The sequence below is a fragment of the Scomber scombrus genome, chromosome 17 (genome assembly GCF_963691925.1).
Source record: "Scomber scombrus chromosome 17, fScoSco1.1, whole genome shotgun sequence".
In the NCBI taxonomy this organism is placed as follows: domain Eukaryota; kingdom Metazoa; phylum Chordata; class Actinopteri; order Scombriformes; family Scombridae; genus Scomber; species Scomber scombrus.
In genome coordinates this window covers 27,674,000-27,697,524 of record NC_084986.1, presented here as the reverse complement: position 1 = coordinate 27,697,524, position 23,525 = coordinate 27,674,000, and the positions used below count along the sequence as shown (strand labels likewise).

The following is a 23,525-nucleotide window of genomic DNA, read 5'->3' as shown; positions in this document are numbered from 1 at the left end:
AAAAAACTGAAGTATGTGATATTAGAAGCACTGCTGAGTCAGATTGAGTCAACCCTGTGTTATCAGTACATTAGCAGAGCACATGTAGCCCTGCTGGCTACTAAACAGGCTTTAAAACTGCAGTCTATAGTTTTGAGAAAAAAGTGGACTTAGCCAGAACATTTGAACGAGTACAGCCTCCAGGTCCCTCCTTCTTTCTCTCTGCTGTGCTGCAGTCCTGCCTTCAAAGCCCCTCCCCACAGAGGAACCTGCCGTGCACGCACGTGAAGGCTCGTCCCCACAGTAAGAGAGGAAACCTGTTTGACCAGTGAGAGCATGCGCTGTGCAGGGGAGGAGGGCTGCCAGCAGCGTGTGTACAGCGTCATTGACACTCCTCTGGGCTCTGATTGGTTGTTTTACTCGGGAGCGAATGGATTCTTGATCATTTTACGACCACTGGGTGGACCCAGAGACAGTGAATTATGTCACAGCTTATCTGTATCTTATTCTACTGTTAGATCATAATGACAATTTTAGCAAATATAACACACAAATACTTACAGACTGCAGCTTTAGGCAGAAACAAAGACTTCATATAGAGCTAAAACATCTGTGGGTTGATGGAACTTTTCATGGTCATTGTCAGTTAGACAAATAGCTGGCATCCTGCAATCGATCCAGTCAAACAACCACAGGAGCCTGTGTTTGTCTGTTCCTGCTGGAGGTGTGTTGACTCTGTTTGTAGTGATTTACAGAGCACACACTTTGACTACAGACTAACCTTCCACAACTGCAGATGAAACTTGGCCACAGGATCTTGTCAGGCTCTTGGATACGCTTAAACTGAAACTGAGCTGCCTGAACACTTTGAGCTCACTATGAACTAGGGCTGGGACGATCTGCGATCAAATCATATATTGGCGATTGGAGGGTTGCCAGGCGATTTGCTGTTTATCAAGGCGATTTTTTTTTTTTTTTAAAGGCGCTCTACTGTGTGTTAAGAGATGTCTCTGGAGGAAATACATGACTGTTAGAGAAGTCCCGTTTACAAACAGATCTACAATCTACTTTCTCTCTTCTCTTCTCTTCTCTTCTCTTCTCTTCTCTTCTCTTCTCTTCTCTTCTCTTCTCTCAGTGCAGGGTACACTGTCAGCCAGCCCTGTGCTGACAGTGATGGGGCGCATCTCTTTGATCCGAACCCACACAGCCCGTTTGCTCATGCTTCAGGGATGTTCAATAGAGAGTAATTGCAAATAAATAATGTTTTAATGTGTAACTATTGAAATATTCACACATTCCTACAGTGTTGCAGCACTGCCACCTTTGCAGGTTAAAAGTTAATGACAGCGACTTGAAGTGAGGACGAGCAACACGTCTCCAGCTTGTCAGCGCAGCAGTGTCGCTCACTTTTGCATGTGATGCAAAACATTAAAAATAACGTCATTATAACAAAAACTAAAAACGTGCCAAGGACACGTGCCCCCCCCCCCCCCCTCCGATTTAATCGTGTATTGGCAATCTAGAGCAATGACGATCTACAATTTGAAATTTAGAGGCAATCGCACAGCCCTACTATGAACTCACTAGCCTAGCAACAATCAGGCTACAAAGAACCCATAATGCAACACTCTCCTTAGAATATACTTTCCTTTCAAAAAGAGTATTAGATGTTAATGATACATAATTGCTAACATGACCGTACCACTATTGTCTTATATTAAGACCAATATGGTATTGTGGATGTGTGACGTGCTTTTACACTCACACACACAAGCTCAGAGTCCAAAGATACTTGAGAAAAAATACTGAATAGGCAAAAAAAGATTAGGTATTAGGTATCAGGTATTTGTCAAATGAATAATCATTGAATCAACTGCATGTACCCACCATTCATACAATTTCTACCTTCTATCACAGCAGTGCAGGAGACCAGATGATGGACAGTTATGCACACACTGTACATCACAATGCATTCTCTTTTTCTCTTTCTCTCTTTTCTAAAGAACCATTATCTTGATTTAACAAAGCATACATTTCACTTCTTTTGAGCCAAAGCATTACAGTACACTTCCCAGACTGGAGTATAAGAATTGAATGAGCCACAGACTATTTGGTCTGATAATGCTCACTGCTTCAACAGGATTATCTCTAATGTTACAACAGCAGTCCAGTGCATTTAAAAGCCTCTGTAGAAGTGCAGAGTCAGCTCTACACTGTGTAAAGACAGCTTTTAAAACTGGCATATGATTTAGAGCCTGTCTCCCCTCCCTCACCTTGACAAAGTTGTCTGGGAAGAGGCCCCGTTTCCCGTTGAGATCCCCCTCCATCCAGCCATCCTCCTCTATGTAGCGGACATTCTTGATGATATCGCCCAGGCGCAGAGTCAGTTCGTCTTCGTGGATTGCCTCGTAATCATACTCCACCACAACCTCTGATCCACAGAGAGAGAGAGAGAGAGAGAGAGAGAGAGAGAGGTTGTCGACGAAAACATCGATGACAAAATTAGTCGCCGACAAATGTAATTGTCAATAATGGTCGGTTACATCATCATGTGTGTTTTTCATGCTTTGCGGAGCGGTGAACTCCAGCAATAACAAACCAACACACACTGCAGTATTAAACATCTTAAACCAAATCTGAGGTGAAGACAATAACTCAGTGCTCAGTCTGTCTCACCTCAACAATGCTGCGTCCGCTAGTGTGTTGGACAGTGTTGACTTTACCGGAGCTAACTGGAGGCTGCTTTCCCTTCTGGAGACAATACTGTGCACACAAACTGTACACCGCACACCACATGTTCTCCAGCCTTTACCATCTTTGTCTCAAAAAAATCCTTGGAAAACCCTGATATAACACTGTGTTGCTGTACTAATTCATTATCCCATTCAGTGGCAATAGGGGCAGCCAGCACCTTACCGGGGGCTGCACACCAAAAAGAAAAAAATCAACATGTGGATGAATTAACTTTGTTACAGTGCGCGTCCAACTCCTAATTTATGAACTAACAGGTTCAAACTACTGAGATCTCAGTCAGAAGTAGGAGAAGAGAGGAGCAGGGGTTGACCTCAGGTCTCTACACTGAAAGTCTGAGGTAGGAGCAGCGAGGAATCTTGCGCACCTATTTTGTACGGTAGCCTAATGATGCAATAATCATAATGACAGTTATTTCAAAATGTTGCTTTATTATCTGTTTTACCACCAATCATTATCTGAACATCAACATATTATTTCCAAAATGCTGACTGGTGAGTAAGACAGAGCAACTGATGCTTTGGGTACAAAACGGCATTTCTTGCTCCGTATCCACGACTACTAGAGTTGAATCATTGCACTTACTGCTAAGGAAATGTGTGTAAAGAAGGATCAGTAAGTTCAAAACTATCCAACGTGACCAGAACGTACAATATGTTTAGGATAAAATGATGTTTTAGTGCATGCATTACAATTACAAGATAGAGAAGGAATAACAAATCAGGCACAGATGTTTGAAAGTAAAGAAAGAAGTAATATTGTGTTTAGTTTCTATGATAAGAAACACAATGGGCCAGATGCAAGAATATGTTCGTATTTTTCTTCTTAAATCTGTTGTACTTTTATCGTGAGGTGGAATTTACTAGTGAATGGATTCACCAAACACTCGTATCACCAGGAAACAGTCGTAAATGACCTTCGTAAACATGATGAATCCCACCTGTTCTAAATGAACGCGTATTCCCAGGAATACTAAATTAACATGAATGACGCCCCCAAAATACCATATAAGGTCAGACGACCGGCAGGTTGTGGAGAAGCTCCATTCATGAAAATGGCACTAAAGACTAAGAATAAGAACTTTACGAGCTCTCAGACTGAGGTCCTGCTCTCAGAATAAGATCAACAGAAACACAGATTATTATTTAGTGTTAGTGGAATTAAAGGTCCTGAGAAAGACAAAGAATGAGGAAAAATGACCCGTGCTGTGAACGCTGTCTCAGCTGTTGCACCGTTACAGAAATAAAAACAAAAATGACTGAACATGAATTATACCAGAGGATGTCATCAGCCAGGGAGTTAAACTATTACTTCGATAAGCAACATTTCAATTAAATGAATAACAGTTATTAATAAATAGTCAGTTTATATTGTGGAAAAGTAACTGTGGACAAGTCGCTTTGTAGTTTCAGCCACTTATATTTATATTGTAAGCTTGCATTATATCATAGTTTCTATTGTCAATTTAAATGACTGATATATCTATGTAAATTGTTAAATAGCCTACTTCTTTATACTAAATAGCCTAATTATTTTACAAACAGAGTAATGTCATCATATTTATGGTTTCAGAAGTACAATTTAATGAACGGGACATAGTATACACTTGCTCATTACATCCCCTGTAGTTCACACCCATTACTCAGGGGTCTCTAAAATACTGAAAATATAATATACACTCAGCCTGCAGATCAACATTATTCATTCTGTTAAGTGGTAGTCAGCATACAGTGAAAAAATCCAAGTCTCCCTCTAAGAGGGAGATGGAATTTTAAACAACCAATTGTTCACACTACTCTGAAAAGCATGTGTGTATCTGTCTGTGGGGTGAAGCTGTGGAACAAGTTAACTGATGAGATCAAAAAAAGTAAAAATCTGGTGCAATTTAAAAATAAGTCAAAAAAATTCATTTTCGAAAGATACAGTCTTGACGGTGGGGAATGATTTTTGGGATTAATGTTAAATATTTATTTTGCTTGATATTTGCTGAGTATGTACATGTAGGTGTATGTATATGTGTGTAAATGGCATGTATGTTTGTTTGTTTAAGTATAGGTAATGTATATACATATATTTACATGTATGGTTTAAAGGTTAGGGCATCTATAAGCTTGTAGCTTCAGCCCTGACCCTTTCGATCAGCCATGCAGCCCTGTTGTTAGAGGGATGTGTTACTGCTTTCTTTTTTTGTGGTTTTATTTATATATTTTTTGCTGATCGAAATAAAATAAACTCAAACTCAAACTCAAAGTTGACTCTGAAGCTCAACTGCTGATGTTACACCTGCTGCCGGACTGCTGTCAGCACAGACCTGCTAACACCTGGGATGACAACGCAGGGCAAGCCGGCAGAAGAAGTTGGAGATGAGGGTAACAGTTCAACAGCTCGACCTCTCTGTGTGTTTGTGCTGATAAACTACAGTAGGTTACATCACTCTGTAGAGTATAGAGTATAGCTACCGTATCATGCTTGGCTGTATTGTATCATACAGTGTTGTTTGGTCTTGATACCCGTGTGGAGGTGTTATGTGTTCATTAAGTGATTATCATATCTTGCTTATAGTATATGATGTCTTAGCTGCTAATGTGAAGTGCGGCAATACTGAGGTCAAAACATGATCAAGGTCATGTCCATGTATCATATGATAGGTCCATACATAGACATGATGATGTTGATAATTACGTTATTGTATAAGTTGATAATGTAATTATTGTGACAGGCCTATTTGTATGAAATTTGTCATATTTAGTTATTGCCAAAAAACATGTTTTGTGAGGTCACAGTGGCCTTTGACTTTAGATCATCAACTTCAAATCAGTTCATTCAGTTCAACCTGAAAACAGGATGCCTCTGGAAGCTGCTATCATTAGTGCAGAGGCATAAAAAAGCAGTCAAAATATGCTACGCCTGAGGAAAAATGACTAGAAATAAGATAAAAGAAGGAAATGAAATGAGTGTACTACATCCTTGATAATAGTTGACTGCAACAGCTCTAATACTAAACTTTAGAAAGTTTCAGACAGTGTTTAGAAATGTACATCTATACATACTATGCTGTCTTTTGATTGGCTGTGAGTACACTTCCAATGTAGAGAAAGGCAGAAGGAGGCAGAAACAGAGTTTCAGCTGCCTGCCTGCTTCCAGTGCAGCTGGTTGAGCAGCCTCTAAAAATAAGCAGGCTGCAGAGGACTGACTGGTACTGAGGTATTCTACTACGTGATCTGGCTCTTTAACACATGAGTCATAGTCATAGAGAGACTGAGCTGGTATGGCTGCCTTCACACCAAAAACAAAACAAACAACATGCAGGGTACACTGCAAACACACACACACACACACACACACACACACACACACAAGGACAGAGTCATTCAGCATTTCCATACATTGTCTAAGCAAGATTACTTAGCTCGACATCGTCTGTTGGTACATGTGGGGATGTATGTGTATGTGTGTGCATGTGTGTGCGTGTGTGTGTGTGTTTGGCTGGGCTCTCCCTCTGACATCATCAGCCTTGGCCCAGCACACAGCGGCCTGGGCTCCACTCCAAGGAGAAATGGGCCCTGACCGATGATCTCAGACCAGCTTTCCGTCTCTACATCTCAAAGCTCAGTCATTAAGACTCTGAGAGGAGGATGAGATGAGCAGCAGTTCAATGAGAAGTGGAGAGAAAGAGTGAAGCGTCAATCCACTAAGAGAAATACATTTTTACCAGCAGAGCCAAAGACACAGAAAAAAACCCCAGTCTGATTCCAGAAGCAGATCAAAGGGTGTTCATCCAATTAATCAGTTGGTCCATTGACAGACAATTATAGTAAACTCTTTCAATAACTGATGAATCATTTAGTCATTTTTTATGAAACTAATGTCAGAATCATCTTATTCCAGCTTCTCAAATGTGAGTATTTTCTACTTTCTTTACTCTTCTATGACAGAAAACTGAATATATTTGTGTTGTGGACTTCTGGTGAGGACAAAACAAGACATTTGAGAAACACTGAACTATCTGATTAATGGCGGAAATAACTGTAAGCTGCAGCCCTACATTATTCTACATTATATTACAGAAATGTGTGGCTGCCACAATCTACCTTTTCAGGGTTATGTGTGGTAGGGTTGGTCCGATGGACACCACATCGGTGATGTGCCGCCGCCGCCGCCCGCCCGCAAATTAGACGTAATCTGAAGTTAACAAGCAAGAGCGCGCACTAGAGTGACAGCGCGTTTGTGTGACTATAAATGCAGCGTGTGCTGCCGCTTATTAGATCTATCTCGATCGCTATATTCTATAACATCTGTGACATTGTGGGCTGATCGGACTCCTTTGACTGCCTCTCTGGATGATCTCACAACACTTGGAAAAGTCCTTTGACAGAAGTTATTTGACTGAACAGGTCTTGTTGATTGTGCCACACTGACTCACAGGTGGATCATACTGCATCACAACTGTCACCTTTCTGACCTCAGATTAAAGGAGGCTATGTCGGACAATTCATGCCAATCTGATACTAACACCATGATTGGCCAGCTGTGTGGAAATGAGGGACGAGCTGGGGTGTAACCTCTCTCTCCCTCTCTCTCTCTCTCTCTCTATTTTTAAATCACTTTTCATGTGAGCAACACTTTGAACGGCCTCCAGTAGACGCTGTGTGAAAACGTGTGTCATTATAAGCTTATTTGCAGGACTCCAGCAGCCCAGACATACTGTGACTGTTAACGTGCCTGTTAATCAGAAGGAGTTCCACCTCTGTCCCACTGTAGTCTTAAATCCACAGGATGTTGGACAGGATGGTAAACTCCCTCAGCTCCCATTTGGAGGTGATCAGGCAAAACAAAAACAGTCTTAAATGAGAGTGAGCAACACTTATCTTCTCTGTCAGCGAGCAGTCAGTCTCTCTGGTCCAGCAGCACAGCACAACAGTAAATTAGACTATTTCTAAGCTTAAAAAGTAGTAGCTTTAAAGCGCTGCACTGGAAGTGAAGAGGCAGTAAAAACACCACAGAGACATACATGAATAAACAACTTAGTCGAGGCCCCCAGACAGTAATTTTGGGCTATCTGTGCAAGTAACCGCAGGAAGAGATAAGATCCGCTGTAGTAAACAAAACAAGATGCAAAAAAACTGACAGACAGTATCGCACTCTGCTGAGTCAGCACAACACACGGGCCGGTCGCTCCACTCCTGTTCTTCCAGATGATTGGATGAGGAGCTGAGGGACTTTCTGCGACCGCACAAACAAACCCTGCCTGAGAACTTCTTCACACACTGCTGTACATTTAACAATGTATCACATTTGACATTTTGCACGCTGAGGTTTTCTTTATGATACCAGATAATTAAGTTAAACCTAAATTGCTGTTTTCAGTGAAGGGAAAACAGCACAACCCCGTGTGAAGTGTTCATATTTTCTTTTTTTGGTTTATTATTATTGGCATCATCTCATTTTACGCATCTTGCACATGTAATATAAGCTTCATAGTGATGACAACATTTTTTATTTTTTTTGGCTAACGTTAGTCACGTCATTAGGTGTGTTACCCAGTGTACAACATGATGACAATTATGTATTTGTAGTTCTCATTTTAATTGTTACAGTATATTGTAGTCATTTCAAATTCACAGAAAAAAAAAAAGATTTAACTTTAATTTTATATCATATTTGAAAGCCATCTTGCTTTATGCCATAGTTCCTTCCTCAAGAACAGAAACCATCTATAAAAGTTCTAAATGAAATACAATACAAGTTCAAACCACTTTTTAAATATGCACAGCTCAAACAAAGCACAGTTAACATTAAGTAGCTCTAATAGTGTGCAGTCACAGTCATGACATTGACACACACACATTTTGCCTTCTAAGCGGATTTTGAGAGAAGGTGAGGGTGTTTCAGTTCATACATTAGTCGTTATTAAAAATGCTGAAATATACTAGTTAAAAAAGTTGAAGAGGCATTCAGAATTGAAGCATGTGTGGGCTTTTATTTCTTATATTTCTGAACGGTAGACCTTGGCCTATATTTGACATGAGAAGTGATATTGGCTTGTAAAAAGGTTGATGTCCTTTGATGTAGATGAACTGTGATGGTCACTTCTCTGGCTGTAGGGCTTTTTTACCCACAAACTGGGGGTCTCTGCTACTGAATGAGTGCAGTGAGTCAGTGATATAGTGAGTCAAATACCAGCAGCAGTGCGGTGGACTAAGTCTTCTTGGTTTGTTCCTCTGAGGAAATGCCTTTCTAAATACATTATAAACGCAGCCAAAAAACTGTTGGTGTACAGGTGGTGGTGGTGGTGTGTGTGTGTGTGTGTGTGTGTGTGTGTGTGTGTGTGTGTGTGTGTGTGTGTGTGTGTGTGTGTGTGTGTGTGTGTGTGTGTGTGTGTGTGTGTGTGTGTGTGTGTGTGTGTGTGTGTGTGTGTGTGTGTGTGTGTGTGTGTGTGTGTGTGTGTGTGTGTGTGTGTGTGTGTGTGTGTGTGTGTGTGTCAAGAGTGGACTTCCTGCCAGTTCTCTGCAGTTAGCAGCGGGGGGATTCTGGCCTAAATAGTTCTATTGACTAATGAAGTGGCCCAGCAGGGAGACTTTTCTTAAGGAATTCAAGTGAAGAAGAAAATCCTGCTAACAACGTCCAGTAACCTGGACTGCAGCTACTCAAGAGTCTACAGTACGTGCTCACCTTCAGGTTTGTGTGAGGGTTGGAGGATTACTCTGTTCATCCAGTCCTGGCTGCTGTCCCAGGAGCAGCTTCAGTGTCTCAACTATGATATTCATACTGGCTTATTATTAAGCTTTTAAAGCTAAAGTAAGTACAGACCATGTCTCTCTGAGAGCGAGTAAAGCTTACTCTAACTGTAAGGTGGTAACTGACATATAATGAATGTGTTTAAAGTAGGGCAAGGCGATAAAATGATAGCGATATATATTGCGATAGACACGTAATCAATATCATTAAAAAATATGTTCGGTAGAAAGTTCGATAATTTCACAGACCTTCATTGGAAGAAACCACCGAAGAGAAAAAAAAGGCGAAGCAAGGTTGATTGCATGAACAAACTCAGTCGCTCCCTGGTAACCTAGCAACATATAACTATAAAGATAACGATGAGACAGTAGTGATGAGCTATAACGTCCTATAAACAGCTGTGTCAAGCGCTGCACTCCAGCTGTGTCGGCAGCTAATGAAAATAGACTATTGATGACTTGTTAATGCTGTATGCTGTACGGAAAAATGATTGTGTGTTGTTCAGGAGTATTTCAGACACTACAGTAGTTGCTGTGATGTTTCAGTATTTACAGACCAAACTGATGTTGAAGCGCAATGTGCAAAAGCGTGACTCGGGTGCAGTAGTCTATTTACACACAGTGACAGGTCTGATGAAGAGTTTTTGGGACTCGAGTAAGCACACAGGTACACACTGTATTAAATATGTAAAGTTATCATGTTCTTTTAACCTGAACCCGGTCTTAGTTAATATACCAGTACAGTTCAGTTAAATCATTATCGGACCATTTACCATTAACCAGACACACTGTTTCAGGTGTAAAATGTGTGTTTTAATTGTGTTTCTAATAAAAGTAAATTGAGAAAGTTTTGGAGTATAAACATATGTGTTTATAAATGAATAGTTACTGGTGCATTCAAATGAACCAGTCTTTAATAGAAAAGCGTTTTTCCCAGAATGACACCCCCCAAAATAGACTGTGACTTATACACTGGTTTTTACAGTATGTGTACTAGGGCTGGGCAAAACGATTATTTTTGTAATTGATTAATCTAGCGATTATTTTTTCGATGCATCGATTAATCTAACGATTCATTTTTTCAATTCGATTCGAATTTGATTCGATTATCGATTATATTCCCATTATTTGACTTATATAGCAATTTACATATGCTAATTTATGTATCTGACTGAAAAAACACAACTTTTATTGTTTTTACCAAAAATAATTCCAAAATAAAATGAAATTAATGAAAACAATAGTGCAATCTGACGCCAGAGGTAACATTTAACACAAAATAAAATGAAATAAAATAAAATACTTTCAATAAATAAAACTGTGCAAGAATCAAGAAAATGTTATCAACATAAAATAAATCAAATATAAACAGCAGCAGTGTTCTTTTTGAACCAACAACATATAAAGTGCTCTTCATTCACAGGAACATACACTCTGCCTTTTCACTCAAGAATACTGTGTGTAGTGTGTGTCTATGTGTATGTGTGTGTCTGTGTGTGTGTTTAATCCAAGACATGATGTAGTCATGCATTGGAGTGGAGGAATGTTAACATGTCAACATGCTCAGCAGTCAGGCTTGCCCTTTTTTTGGTGACAATGTTTCCAGCAACTGAAAAAACCTTTTCAGGTGGCGTTGATGTGGCAGGTACAGCAGACAGTGTGGGGAATCTTGTTGCATTATCCTTCCACCATTTAAGGGGGTCACTGTCCCTTGGGATAGGGTTTTCACCAAAATACAACAGCATCGCCATCGTGCTTTTATGATAAGCCATCTCCATTTTACACAGCTGACAAACGACAGAATGGCCTCCTTTTACGGAAAAATAGTCCCATACCTTTGAATTACGAGTTCGTTTTTTACATTGATCAGAGTCAATTGACTCACTGGTGTTGCTGCTGCTGCTGCCGCTACTCGCTGCCGACATTTTATTTCAAACGACGCATCGACGCACAGTTTTTTGCGTCGACGTATTTTTTGCGTTGACGTAATCGATGACGTCGACGCGTCGTCCCAGCCCTAATGTCTACATTTATTTATTTGAGTGTTTTTCATTGCTGTGTTGGCTTTTTATTTTCCCTGTCTGCCTTGATTGATAACAGGTGATTACAATCACCGGCAAGTTTGCTGAAACCCCGCCCCCTACTAAGTGTCACCTGTCAATCAAAGTCACCACCTCTACCTGAAACATGGACGCTACGTCTGAGAGCTTTCAGCTGCTGGCTCAGCGTCTAGCTCGGTGGATAACAGGGTGGGTAACTCAGCTAACTGGCAAACTGTAGACTGCAGTAGTAGTAGTAGTAGCAGTAGTGTTAGATGTAGTAACAATAACTGGCCACTAGGCAGGTTAACCACTGAGGAGAGCGGACTCTCGGTCCTATATAGTAGGGGAGGGGCCAAGGGTACGCCACTACGTCACAGAGTAGCCCTTTTTTGCAGGCTCAGAAAAACAGGAAAAATGAGAGAGTGAGAAACAGTTTAAGGGCGCACTCACACTAGGGCCAGTTGTTCCGTACCATGCTGAAGCACAGATGTCCCCGCTTCCCTGTCTCCCGCTGGCCCGCACTCACATTACCTCAAACCCAAGTGTACTCAAGCACGGTTGCCTCTGACACATTGTACAAAAATATATATACAGTTTACTCTCATAAAACATGCACAGTTCGCGTGCTGTGCGCCGGTAAAACACAACACAGCCGATCAATTAACACAACGCACTATGATTAAAAAGTGCAACCTTTTTCTTCTGAGTCATGCCTGTGTAGTATGCAGTACTAGATACTAGTGTAAAAAAGACTAGTAAAAGCAGACGTCCTGATTCAACTCTTTACTCCAGTAAAATTAAGACTTAGTTTAATGACTTAGAAGTCACCAAATGACTTACTTTAACGAATTTCATTAGTTTATATCAGACCTGGGCATTTTACGGCCCGCAGGCCCGTTGGCTGTCCCTATCTGGCCCGCGTGAGGTCAAGTAAATTAAAACATAAATCAAAAAATAGGCCTATTTATGCTGTGCATGAAATACGGCAGTGTTGCTTTTATTTTGAAAAGACTGCCATTGTTTTTTTTAATTATATATTTACGTAGTGACGCGCATGCGTAGGCGAACAGCTACATGTGATGCTGGTAAGCTAGCCCTCAACGTGTCAGCCCACGGCAAAGAGAGAAAAATCGATACAGAATGCCGCGTTTGTTGCTAAATATTTATTTACAGAAGTCAAAGGTAAAGCCATGTGCTTAGTTTGTGGTGTACAGGTCGCTGTGTTCAAGGATTACAATTTGAATCGCCACTACGTGACCAAACATGAGGAGAAATACAAGAACTTGTCTGATCAAGAGCGCACAAAGGATACAGATGCTTTGCTAGCTAAGCTGCAAAACCAACAAGGACTTTTTACTAAACTTTGCACATCCAGAGATGCAGCCGTCAAGACAAGTTATGTCATATCCCACAAAATCGCTAGAAAAAGTAAACCGTGTTCTGACGGGGAGTTTATTAAGGAGTGTTTGTTGGACTCTGCTGCCCTAATATGCCCGGAGAAAAAGGGAGCTTTTGAGAACGTGCCTCTCTCACGACGGACTGTAATGAGGAGGGTTGAGGACATCGCGGGGAATCTGGAACTTCAGCTGAAGAACAGAGCGGTCAGCTTCGACTATTTTTCCCTTGCTTTGGATGAGAGCTGCGATGTAAGTGACACTGCCCAGCTACTCATTTTCATATGTGGGATATCTGCGGACTTTAAAATCACGGAGGAGCTGGTAGCCATGCAGTCAATGAAAGGGACAACAACCGGGAGTGATTTATTCACGGAGGTAAATGCATGTTTGGACAAGTTGGGACTAAAATGGGAACAGCTGGCAGGTGTGACAACAGATGGTTGTCCAAATCTGACGGGGAAAAATGTTGGACTTTTGAAGAGAATGCAGGATAAAGTGACAGAAATGAACCCTGAGCAGAAATTGACATTTTTGCATTGTATTATACATCAGGAAGTGTTGTGTAAGTCAGTGTTAAAAATGAACCATGTTGTTGATGTTGTAACTAAAACAGTTAACTTCATCAGGGCAAGAGCATTGAATCACAGACGGTTTGTTTCACTTTTGGAGGAAATCGAGACTGAACATCGTGACATAGGCTACCACACAGCTGTCAGGTGGCTCAGCCTGGGCAAAGTACTGAAACGTTTCTGGGACCTGAGAGAATAGATACACGAGTTCTGTGTGAAGAAAGGAAATGACATTCCACGGCTTTCAGATGCAGACTGGATTGCAGACCTTGGTTTTGCTGTAGATGTGACAGCACTAATGAATGAACTAAATGTCAAACTGCAGTGCAGAGGCCTTTTTGTACATGAAATGTACAGCGCAGTAAAGGCTTTCATGAGGAAATTGCAGCTTCTCTCAAGCCAAATGAAGGACAACATTCTCACCCACTTGCCAACACTGAAGGAAGCCACAAAATCAGCTGATCACCTCGACAAGTACTCATCTATGTTAGAAGCATTGGCAGTCATGCATTGCACCCAGTGATGTTCAGATGGAACTGATTGACCTGCAGTCTGACACACTTCTGGCAGAGCACTTTGGGTCAGTCTCACTGCTTGACTTCTACTCTTCCCTCAAAGAGGAGAACTTTCCACACATGAGGAGGCATGCTCAGAAGATTCTAGTCCTCTTTGGATCTACCTACATATGTGAACAGACATTCTCAGTGATGAAGTTCAACACATCCAGATACAGATCCTCTATCACTGATGACCACCTCTCAGCTGTCCTTCGCATATCCACCTCAGACATTCAGACAGATTTCAATGCACTTGTTCAAGCCCAGAGCAGGCTGGATTTTTCCCACTGAACAAGTAAAATGAACTGTAAAACATTAAAAGCATTTATTGCTTTTTGCATGAAGTTGACAGTTGCTTATCTTTAACATACTGTAAAACACCTTCTCAGTATTTGGGAAGATTAACATGTTAAAAATAAAATGAAACACTGATGAAATTATTGTTTTTACTGTTTATTACTTCCATAGGAGTATTTTCCTACACCACAATTTCATATATTTATATAAATATTTACAGAATATTCTTATTCTTCTGAATACCAGTAGTAACTAATCAAAAATATATAATTCAATGTTTTTTACAATGGGGAAAATTAATACTGAGCAGAATTAAGTTCAAGTTATGGTTGGTTCGGCCCTGCAACACAAGTCAGTTTTCTTATGTGGCCCCTTTTAAAAATGAATTGCCCTCCCCTGGTTTATATAATGCAGATTAATAAAATATTACTTTTATGAAGGTCACAGTCACAGTCAATAAACTTACCATTTCATAATTGTGGTAGCAGCGGTGCAGCAGATGTAATGAAGTCCACGCAGCACGCTGGATGCAAACTAATATTAAGCCTTTAGCTTATTCATTATAATGTCAATGGACATAAATTGAGTTATTTTGCCTTAATAATGATAAAATAATACACAAAAAATGGTTGGATTGGGAACCCATGTGCACAAAGTCTCCATGATGCTCGAAATGACCAGGGCTCAGAGCTAGTGTTGCCTTTTAAAAATCATCGATTTGCCGGGATTCCCTGGAAAATTGGCTTCTTTTCGTGTACAGTACTCAAGCACGGTACACTTGCACTCACACTAGCCAAATAATCCGGGTACGATTGCCTAGTGTGAGTAAGCCCTTAGGCTCTATCTCCACAATTCAGTACTGCATAGTTATCAACCTTTTCACATGTTTTCTGTAACCATTTTCCAACATGTATAATATGTTTAGAAGTAAATCAATGAATTGACTTTACTCAGACTTTAAAGACTAACTATAAAATAACTTGTGTGTGTGCTAGACTGTCCGAGTGCTTCATTGCCTTTTTTCATTCCATCAACATCACCTGTCAGAATTTTCAACAAAGGCTGCAGCCAAAAATACAAAGGCCTTTGATTTAGATAAACATGGAGAACCAGTCTATGCATAGCTGGCTAGCTAACAAGCTCACTATTTTACTTAGGTTTTGCTATGTCTTGTTTACCTGTTGCATCCCAGTGGCTACTGTGCATGTGCAACTCTCAGTAGAGATCAAATAGAAAGGTGATGGCTCACTGCTTAGTTACTCAGCTCAAGAATAATGATATTAGTTCAGCTCCACACGATGATGTCCCTGACTAATTATCGTCAAGTAGATTCATTGGTAACCAGTTCTGTCTTTTTGTTGACCACATCAACTAATCATTGAATCTCTATATAAGGCTGCTCAATTAATCAAAATTTGATCGTGGTTAATGGACACGAATGGACAAGAAATGTCCAATAAATGCTGCATGTTTCTAAAGTTTAAAAAAAATCATTTTAATAATTGTGATTTCAATTTTGACCCAAATAATCATGATTATGATGTTTTCCATAATCGAGCAGCCCCATCTCTATATCATATTACTTATTACTAATGTAATACAAGTCATGAGCACAGGTTGCTGATTTGTCAGTTCAATCAAAGCAGAAACCAAGCCAACCCTAGTGCTGCCATCCATTAGCTGCCTCTGGTGTCTTACCTGTGAGGAATAATGATGAGGTGTACAGTAGGCTCACCTCAATTAACTAATGGCTGCCTCACTACGGTAATGAGCAGGGATTTGGACTAATTAATAAGTAGTCTTCTTTGTGGGGCCATCGTTGGCTGCTCAAAGTGTACAGCCTTCACTCTACTGGGAGCGCTGCCACTCTTTAATCTACAAATAGAAAGGTGTCCACGTTTAGTTTGACATGAGGAACTAATCATTCAGCAGCTCACAGGTGATTAGAGAGCCTGTTTAAAGGTTTAAAGATAGTGGACATGGAGTCAGCTCATTAAATTAATGTGTCCAGCCGGGACATTTATAGTGTCACATTGATATCTGGCTCAATGCATACATAATACATGACTTGATGAAAAATGTCCCAAAGTCCAAGATGATGTACTCAAATGTCTTCTTTGGTCCCCACCCAAAGATATTCAGATTACTGTCATAGAAACATATTTACAGTCAACAAGCTAAAATGAGACAAAAGAATGACTCAAAAACGATTAATTGATTATTAAAGTAGTTGACAACTAATCGACTAATGGTTGCAGCTCTTAGGTTGTCCTTGCTACATCAGAACACATCCTATCAATACTGTCACAGTCAGAAGAAATCTGATGAAATTCATGATATCCTTTTATTTAAAACAAGATATTCAGCAGCTTCCAAACGCAACATGGTGCCTCGGCAGCACAACAAGTTATTTCTGTTGTCTTCCCATAAATGCAGAAATGGGTCAAATGCTAAGAGCTGTGGCCAAAAGCACATCCACTAAGTGCTGTGCTGTCAAGCAGATGATGAGGCTAGAGTCTGAGGACTATCCAAGAAAGAGATGAGATAAATAACAAAGAGAAAAGAGGCGATGCCGGGAGGCCTGCAGCCCCACCATGGACTGATGCTAACTGTTACAACGGTTTCTATCTGCAGCTTTAACACGTTTTGGTTAAAATAAAATTGTGACGTTGTGTGAGATGTGTATTGATGTGTGGAGTAATTATGTAACAGCTGTTTGCATATCTAATAGACACAGCACATGACACAGGCTGCACTTATGTACTATAAAGACTGACAGCCTCCTTTTCTTCTACACAGATGTTAAGAAAGTCGTACGTCATCTACCTCCGTCACCACGGAAATATCAACAGCCTAAAACATGTGAACTGACACATGAAAGTACTAAAAACATTTCCATTCACCATCCTAAACACACAGCTGAAACATACAGAGAGAAACTTTATTTACCCGTCTGGATTATTGGAGACGTCTATGCTGAGATTGTTAAAAGATTACAAAAATACATTTTAAAAAGATAACACACAAACACACACACAGTAGTAAGTGTGCTATCTCTCTCTATGGTTAACAGTGCCATGACACCTAAGCCTCGGGGAGAGGCGGCTGAGGATTCCTCACATATTTGCTGCCGCAGAGACAAGAGAGAGGAGAGAGAGAAGGATGATCAGCAGCCAGAGGATTCATTCCACAGCACTGTGAGTTCAAGCACGCTCACAACCAAAAATGCACGTTAGCACAAAAAAAAAAAAAGCTGACTTAGGATGTTTTAAACTGATTTGGGGCAGTCTGATAATAAAATATGTAATCAAAAATGTTCTTATGTTTAATTTCTCCCTACTTAATGTAGCTGCACACACAGCTGAGTCTCATCATATTAAATTTGTGCAATTTCAAATAATACTAACAAATCCTCCTTTGGATCACAGCTGCTTCATACAAACTTTAACTTCAACTGCATGCACAGTGTACTGAGTAAAACCTGAACTCATTTCAACTGCACTTTATATTCACACTCAATCAGTCATACTTTGTATAGTACTTTTCATACAGAGTAATGTAATACAAAGTGCTTAACATAGTAACTAAACTAAACTAAAAAACGTAACACCCCCCCCACACACACACACACACTCCCTGCATGCCACCCTGATCCAAACACAAACAATATGACTATGTTATAACTAATGGTGAGTTGAATCATCTTATTGATTCATCTGCTCGTCTTTTTGCCTTTAAAATGTCAGAAAACAGTTAAAAAATATTCAATAATTCATTTTATTCTAAAGTCAGTCCAACTCCTCACAGGTCTTCAGTTTTCTATCATATATGAACAAAAAAGCTAAATACGTCACATTTAAGAAGCTGGAACAAGTTCATATCACTTTTATGTGGTCATATTATTTTTCTGTAACATTGTGAATTTTAACTTTTTTTAGATGGATGCTTCAAATAAACCCATTCAGGTTTTCTGCCTCTCCATGCATCCTATATTTGTACTTTGTCATTTTTGTTGTAAATTTTACTTTGTGCAAAATCAACTAAATTAAAAACTATAATATTTGGCTTTTTAACACAATTTAAACTAATTCATTGATTATCAAGATAGCTGCAGATTCATTTTCTGTCAATCAACTAATGAATTATCTGACTGATCGTTATGGAGAACAAAGTAAAGAGTCACGACTTCAAAGGGTCCAAAACCTTTCAAACATACACCGTCCTACAAGTTAAATGAGCCTGTGTGTGTATCTGAAATGTTTGAGTTATTCTATTGTATCTCCATCACACCTCTATCCTGCTCTCTCTTCTTATCACACACAATGTATCTTTCTTTATCCTCCTCTCAGCATCAATGAGAGTTTAATGATTAGGAGAGTGACTCAGTTATTTCTCCTTTTGACTATAAGTCTTAAATAAGTTGAGAAATTCACTCTCGGCCGCGTTTACACACTTTTATTCATTCCTGTCTGTTATCTTCGCTTTCAAGTGTAAGCCAGAAAACTCATTAAAGTAAAGTGCAGAGACTTCCTGTCTATGTTTCAGGGCAAAAGCAAGCAGGGGGGCGGGGGGGTGAGGAACTTCCAGGTTATTGTTTCCCCTTCCTCATACTTCCAGGTAGAGAGTATGTACAATATGTGTGTTATATAATAATAAGGCAGTAGTGACCTACAGGAGGATGTGTAGCGGAAGAGGGAGCAAGATGGGGTTGAAGGGGAGGGGGGAAGGAAGGAAGAGAAGAGGGGGTGGGGGGTACTGAAGGCCACGCAGGCGAATTGACTGCCAGTCAGACAGTGTAAATCAATGGAGCTCACACACACACACACACTAACACACAATCAGCAAAGAGGAAACCCATAACTGCATTCTTTCACCGCTGATATGAAGGACAAAATGTGGCAGAGGGGGAGATAGAGAGAGAGAAGGACAGAAGGAGAGAGGGAGAGCAGTTGTTACTCTCACCTTTATTTACCCACAGCAGGGTCTGTACACAGGTGTGCTTTATACCAACACCCTGCCACGCACACTGCAACACCTGCACACCATGCTTACACAATCAACACACTCTGAACACGTATAATAGGGTCGATAGCTTCTCCACCTTAAAGGTCAGTCTGCCTTAAGTCAGTCCACCTTGCTAAGTCGCCTGCCTCACCATCTCCCTCTCTCTCTCTCTCTCTCTCTCTCTCTCTCTCTCTCTGTCTGAGACTAAACATGTCATGAAAGACTGAAAGGAGACGTGACTGTGCTGATGTAATAAATGATTTTAACAGTGAAGTTGCAGAAAAAAACGTTCCCTTTTTAAACGGCAACTGCCACTAATAATTGTTTTCATTATTGATTTATCTGTTGATTATTTTCTCAAATAGTCAATTAGTTGTTTGAACTACAAAATGTCAGCAAATAGTGGAAAAAATCTCAATAAGTGTTATTTTGTCCACAAAACAAATATGTTCCATTTACTGTCATTAAAGATGAAAGAAACCAGGAAAGTCACATGTAAGAAGCTGGAAACAGACAATTTTTCTTAAGAATGATTCAAAATTATCCTTTTTCAAAGTAATCTGAGATTCATTTCATACTTGGCTACTAATCAATTAAATCCATTAAAAATAATCGTTTCAGGTCTAATAAGAAAGTTAGAACATCTTGTTTGGAGGTCCAATCAAAGATCCAAATGTGCTCAAAAGATGCAGTCTCAGCAAATGTTAAACTCAGCATTGACAGCAGGCATTAACTTCCTGAAATCTGCTAAATATAAAACTGTATGAGTGTTCAAGTCATGTCAACATGTCGGCCTTCCCCTGTTTAGTCACCCTCATCATCATCACTTCAGCCTCACATCTAGTCCTTTAGACTCTGAGAAGGACCGGAACCATAAGGACAAATAGTATGAGAAATATGTGGAGGTAAGCAATGACATCACTGTGTTACATCATACCCACTTTCACAAACACACTAACAGGTTTTATATGTTAATTCCTCTATGTAAGTGCACTGTAGCAGAAATCTTTTGTTGCTTGTTTCATTAATGAGATGATAAGTCAATCAACAGAAATTAATCTATTTTTTATAATAATCATTCATCTTTTTTCTGATGTGACAGTAAATTGGTTATCTTTGGGCTTTAGTCAGATGAAACAAACAATTTGACGATGTCACCGTGAGCTCTAGGTAACTGTGATGGGTGTGTGTGATACACTTCAATCAAACGATCAGTCAAGATACTATTTGGCAGATTCATCTATGATTATAGTCATTGCTAGCATTTAGCCGGAGGGGAGCAGGAGTGGAGACACATTCCATATGAAGTAACATTAAAATTCCTGATGAATTTTGTCAGATTTAGTTTATTGACTTTCAGTTGTGTCATATTAAATCATTCTCTCCTGTAAAAATTTACAAAATTACAGCATATCAGTGGGAGCAAACCTGGTTACTGTTATCACAAATGCAGCAGATTAGCCTGACCAGGTGTACTGACCTTCATCAGCATAGTTACAACCAGGATGGGAAATCAACACAAACTGCACGCTGGCAAATATTGGCTCGGTCCAGGGAGGTTAATATTCAGACAGACATTTTGGCACATGTCCAGCCTTTGTTTAGCTGCTTCTATGGAATCCCACAGTGAAGTTAAGCGGACACAGAAAAGCTATCGCAACGTCCCATTGGTATGAGTCCAGCCGGGGACTTTTGTTGCACGTCACCCCTGCTCATTTCCTGTCTCCTCTCTAGTATCCACTTAAAAAACAAATGGAAAAAATGCGAGATTAAAGAACGGCTGCTGGCACAGACGAAAAAAAGCACGAGTACCTGTATTTCCAACTGCTTACTGTTACAAACTTCTATTTCTTTTTAGTGGATTAAATGAGAACAACCTTTGGCAGCCTGCGAATAGTTTCAGCACAGTTGAGAGAGAGCAAACAGAGTGTGAGAGGCTCACACACACACACACACACACAGAGCTCGGACATGTTCAAACACAGCGGTGGAAAGGCATACCACAGTAAAGAGTGCAATGTGGTATGAAAGCATAATCTTTATGTAGTGTGCAAGCTTGATTCTGGAGATTTTTCAGATGTATTAATAAGTTTAAAAGAGATCAAATGTTCTCTTTAGTTTACATTGTGAAGACACATCTGGCTGCATGATAAACCTTTGCACTGTTTGCACAATTAAAGTGTTAGTTTGATCACTGTGAGTAAGCACCTATTTCACAGAGCATTTTAAGAGCGCTTGCCCCTCCTCAGGCAGTCATCTTGACTCTGAATGTCTGAAGTGATGTCTCTGCAGCATCACAATTCAGGAGTGAATACAGGCCGAGCTCAAAAACCAGTTTTACAACATGTCACAAAGTTCTCGAACGAGCCCTACTGCACCCAACCACACACAAACCACAGACTGCACATCTCTCAGCTAGATGCAGTAACCCGGGGGAAGACAGAAGCTCTGCGACAAACACACACACTCTCTCTGAGATCAGTGTGTTTCCTCTACATTGAGACGGCACGACCACCACAGCAGCTACTCTTATGTGACAGGAAAATATTAAGAGTCACAACAGACCTCCTGCTGTCTCTTTGAGCTCATGAGAAGTTCAAAGACAGGAACTTTCCTTGGTTGTAACTAAAACGTTTGAACCAGTTTGACAGTGAGATGGCCTGATTTCTATGATGTCTTCAGTCTAGAGAGAAGTGACATCAGGCTAACTTTAATGGTTATAGATCCACATAAAAACAATACAAATAAATAAACCCATAGTCATTATGAGTCCACTGACAAGAGGAGAGATTAATCATTATCATGCATTTGGGCTGGGTACAGTAACACAGTAATTGTCATGTAAACAATATAAGTCATGAAATATTTAAGGCAAATGCTCAAACTGATCATTTCTTGACATCAGTCTTAAAGCAAAACAGCAAAGAAGAAGCTAACTTATTTGTCAAGTTTCCTGTCAGTGGAGTTATTTCGACACATACGTTACAAGCACATTTAGAATAAACTGGGGCTGGAAATATGTATTTTGCAGAGGCCGTGTTGACAGCAGCTCTGAGGTAGCTCATGTTAACGCTAGCAAGAATTGCAGCCAAACGTAAGGATGGAGGTGGCGTTATCCAGGCTAGGCTAACGAGCGAGCTAACTTTTAACTGCCTGCTCACAGCACCATTTAAGACACTGACACTCGCTTTTAAAGCGTTACGTGGCTTCGACTTGCTCTGTATGTTGTGTCGAAAGAAAACAGCGGTGTGAACATAAACATAACACAAGCGCCACATCATGGAAAACTCACCCATTCCTGTCCTTCGCACCGCGTCGCTATCAAACGTTGGGAATCTCGTATCCAGCAGGCGCGCTGCTAGCTAGCTACAGCCAGGTAGATGTGTGCAGGCTACAGTAGACCACAAAGTGTGTTTTTTGTCGATTCGCAGACGAAAAATGAGTCAAGTGAGCCGTATATCCATTCGCCCTTGCCCCAGCAGCAGCCTCCCCACTTCTCTCTTGGTGGTGCTTCTAGAGTACGGTGCAGGAAGTTCACCAGGAGTCTCCACCTTTCTTGGACTTGCCTCCACGGCTCTGCTGCTGCCGCTTCCACCAAAACACTGAACAGCAGGAAACTCCGCGATGTTTCAGGCAGGACAGTCCCGCGAGAGGAATGTTTAAAGGAATGTTGATCCCCTCCTTGTGTGATAGTCCCACTCTGCGAGTACACTAACGTGCCCCACTGCGTGTGCGCGTGAGTGCGTGTGACACTATACGTGTGTGTTTGCGTGTTGCGCGCGACAGTGCGTCTTTATTCGCTCACTCCTGCTCCTCCCGACTAGTATGACACGCGGGTGTTTTCTTATAGTCCCACCAATCATCAGTGTTTCACCATTTTTATGGGAATGGGAAGCAATTTTACAACTTATTAAAATGTGCAGCACAAATTTAACATAATCAATGAGTTTAGTGATTATTGTTGTTAGCTATTATAGTATTAATACACACTGAATGGTTGATTAAAAACTGCTTCTGTCCTCACTGGACTCCTATCGATGGTGTCATTTGGGAATGACCTATAAAGATTATGCAAGTAATTTAACTGATGAAATAAAAAGTAATCAGAGAATTGGACTAAAACATAGAAATCCAATGTTGAAATAACAAGGTAATAAAAAGGTCCAGCCAATAATCACTGGCCCAGTCAAAT

General features: G+C 40.4%; 1 protein-coding gene across 1 annotated transcript in view; it reads right to left on the bottom strand.

Annotated features, from left to right (window-relative positions):
* Positions 1-22,972, bottom strand: part of cd2ap (CD2-associated protein) — a 76,129-nt gene extending 53,157 nt beyond the window's left edge. The window contains exons 1-2 of the mRNA XM_062437124.1: positions 22,626-22,972; positions 2,253-2,410 (exon numbers count right to left, since the gene is read on the bottom strand). Of these exons, the coding sequence (XP_062293108.1) occupies positions 2,253-2,410; positions 22,626-22,629 (162 nt within the window). The 5' untranslated portion in view covers positions 22,630-22,972. The remainder of the gene's footprint in view (positions 1-2,252; positions 2,411-22,625) is intronic.
* Positions 22,973-23,525: the final 553 nt, after the last annotated feature.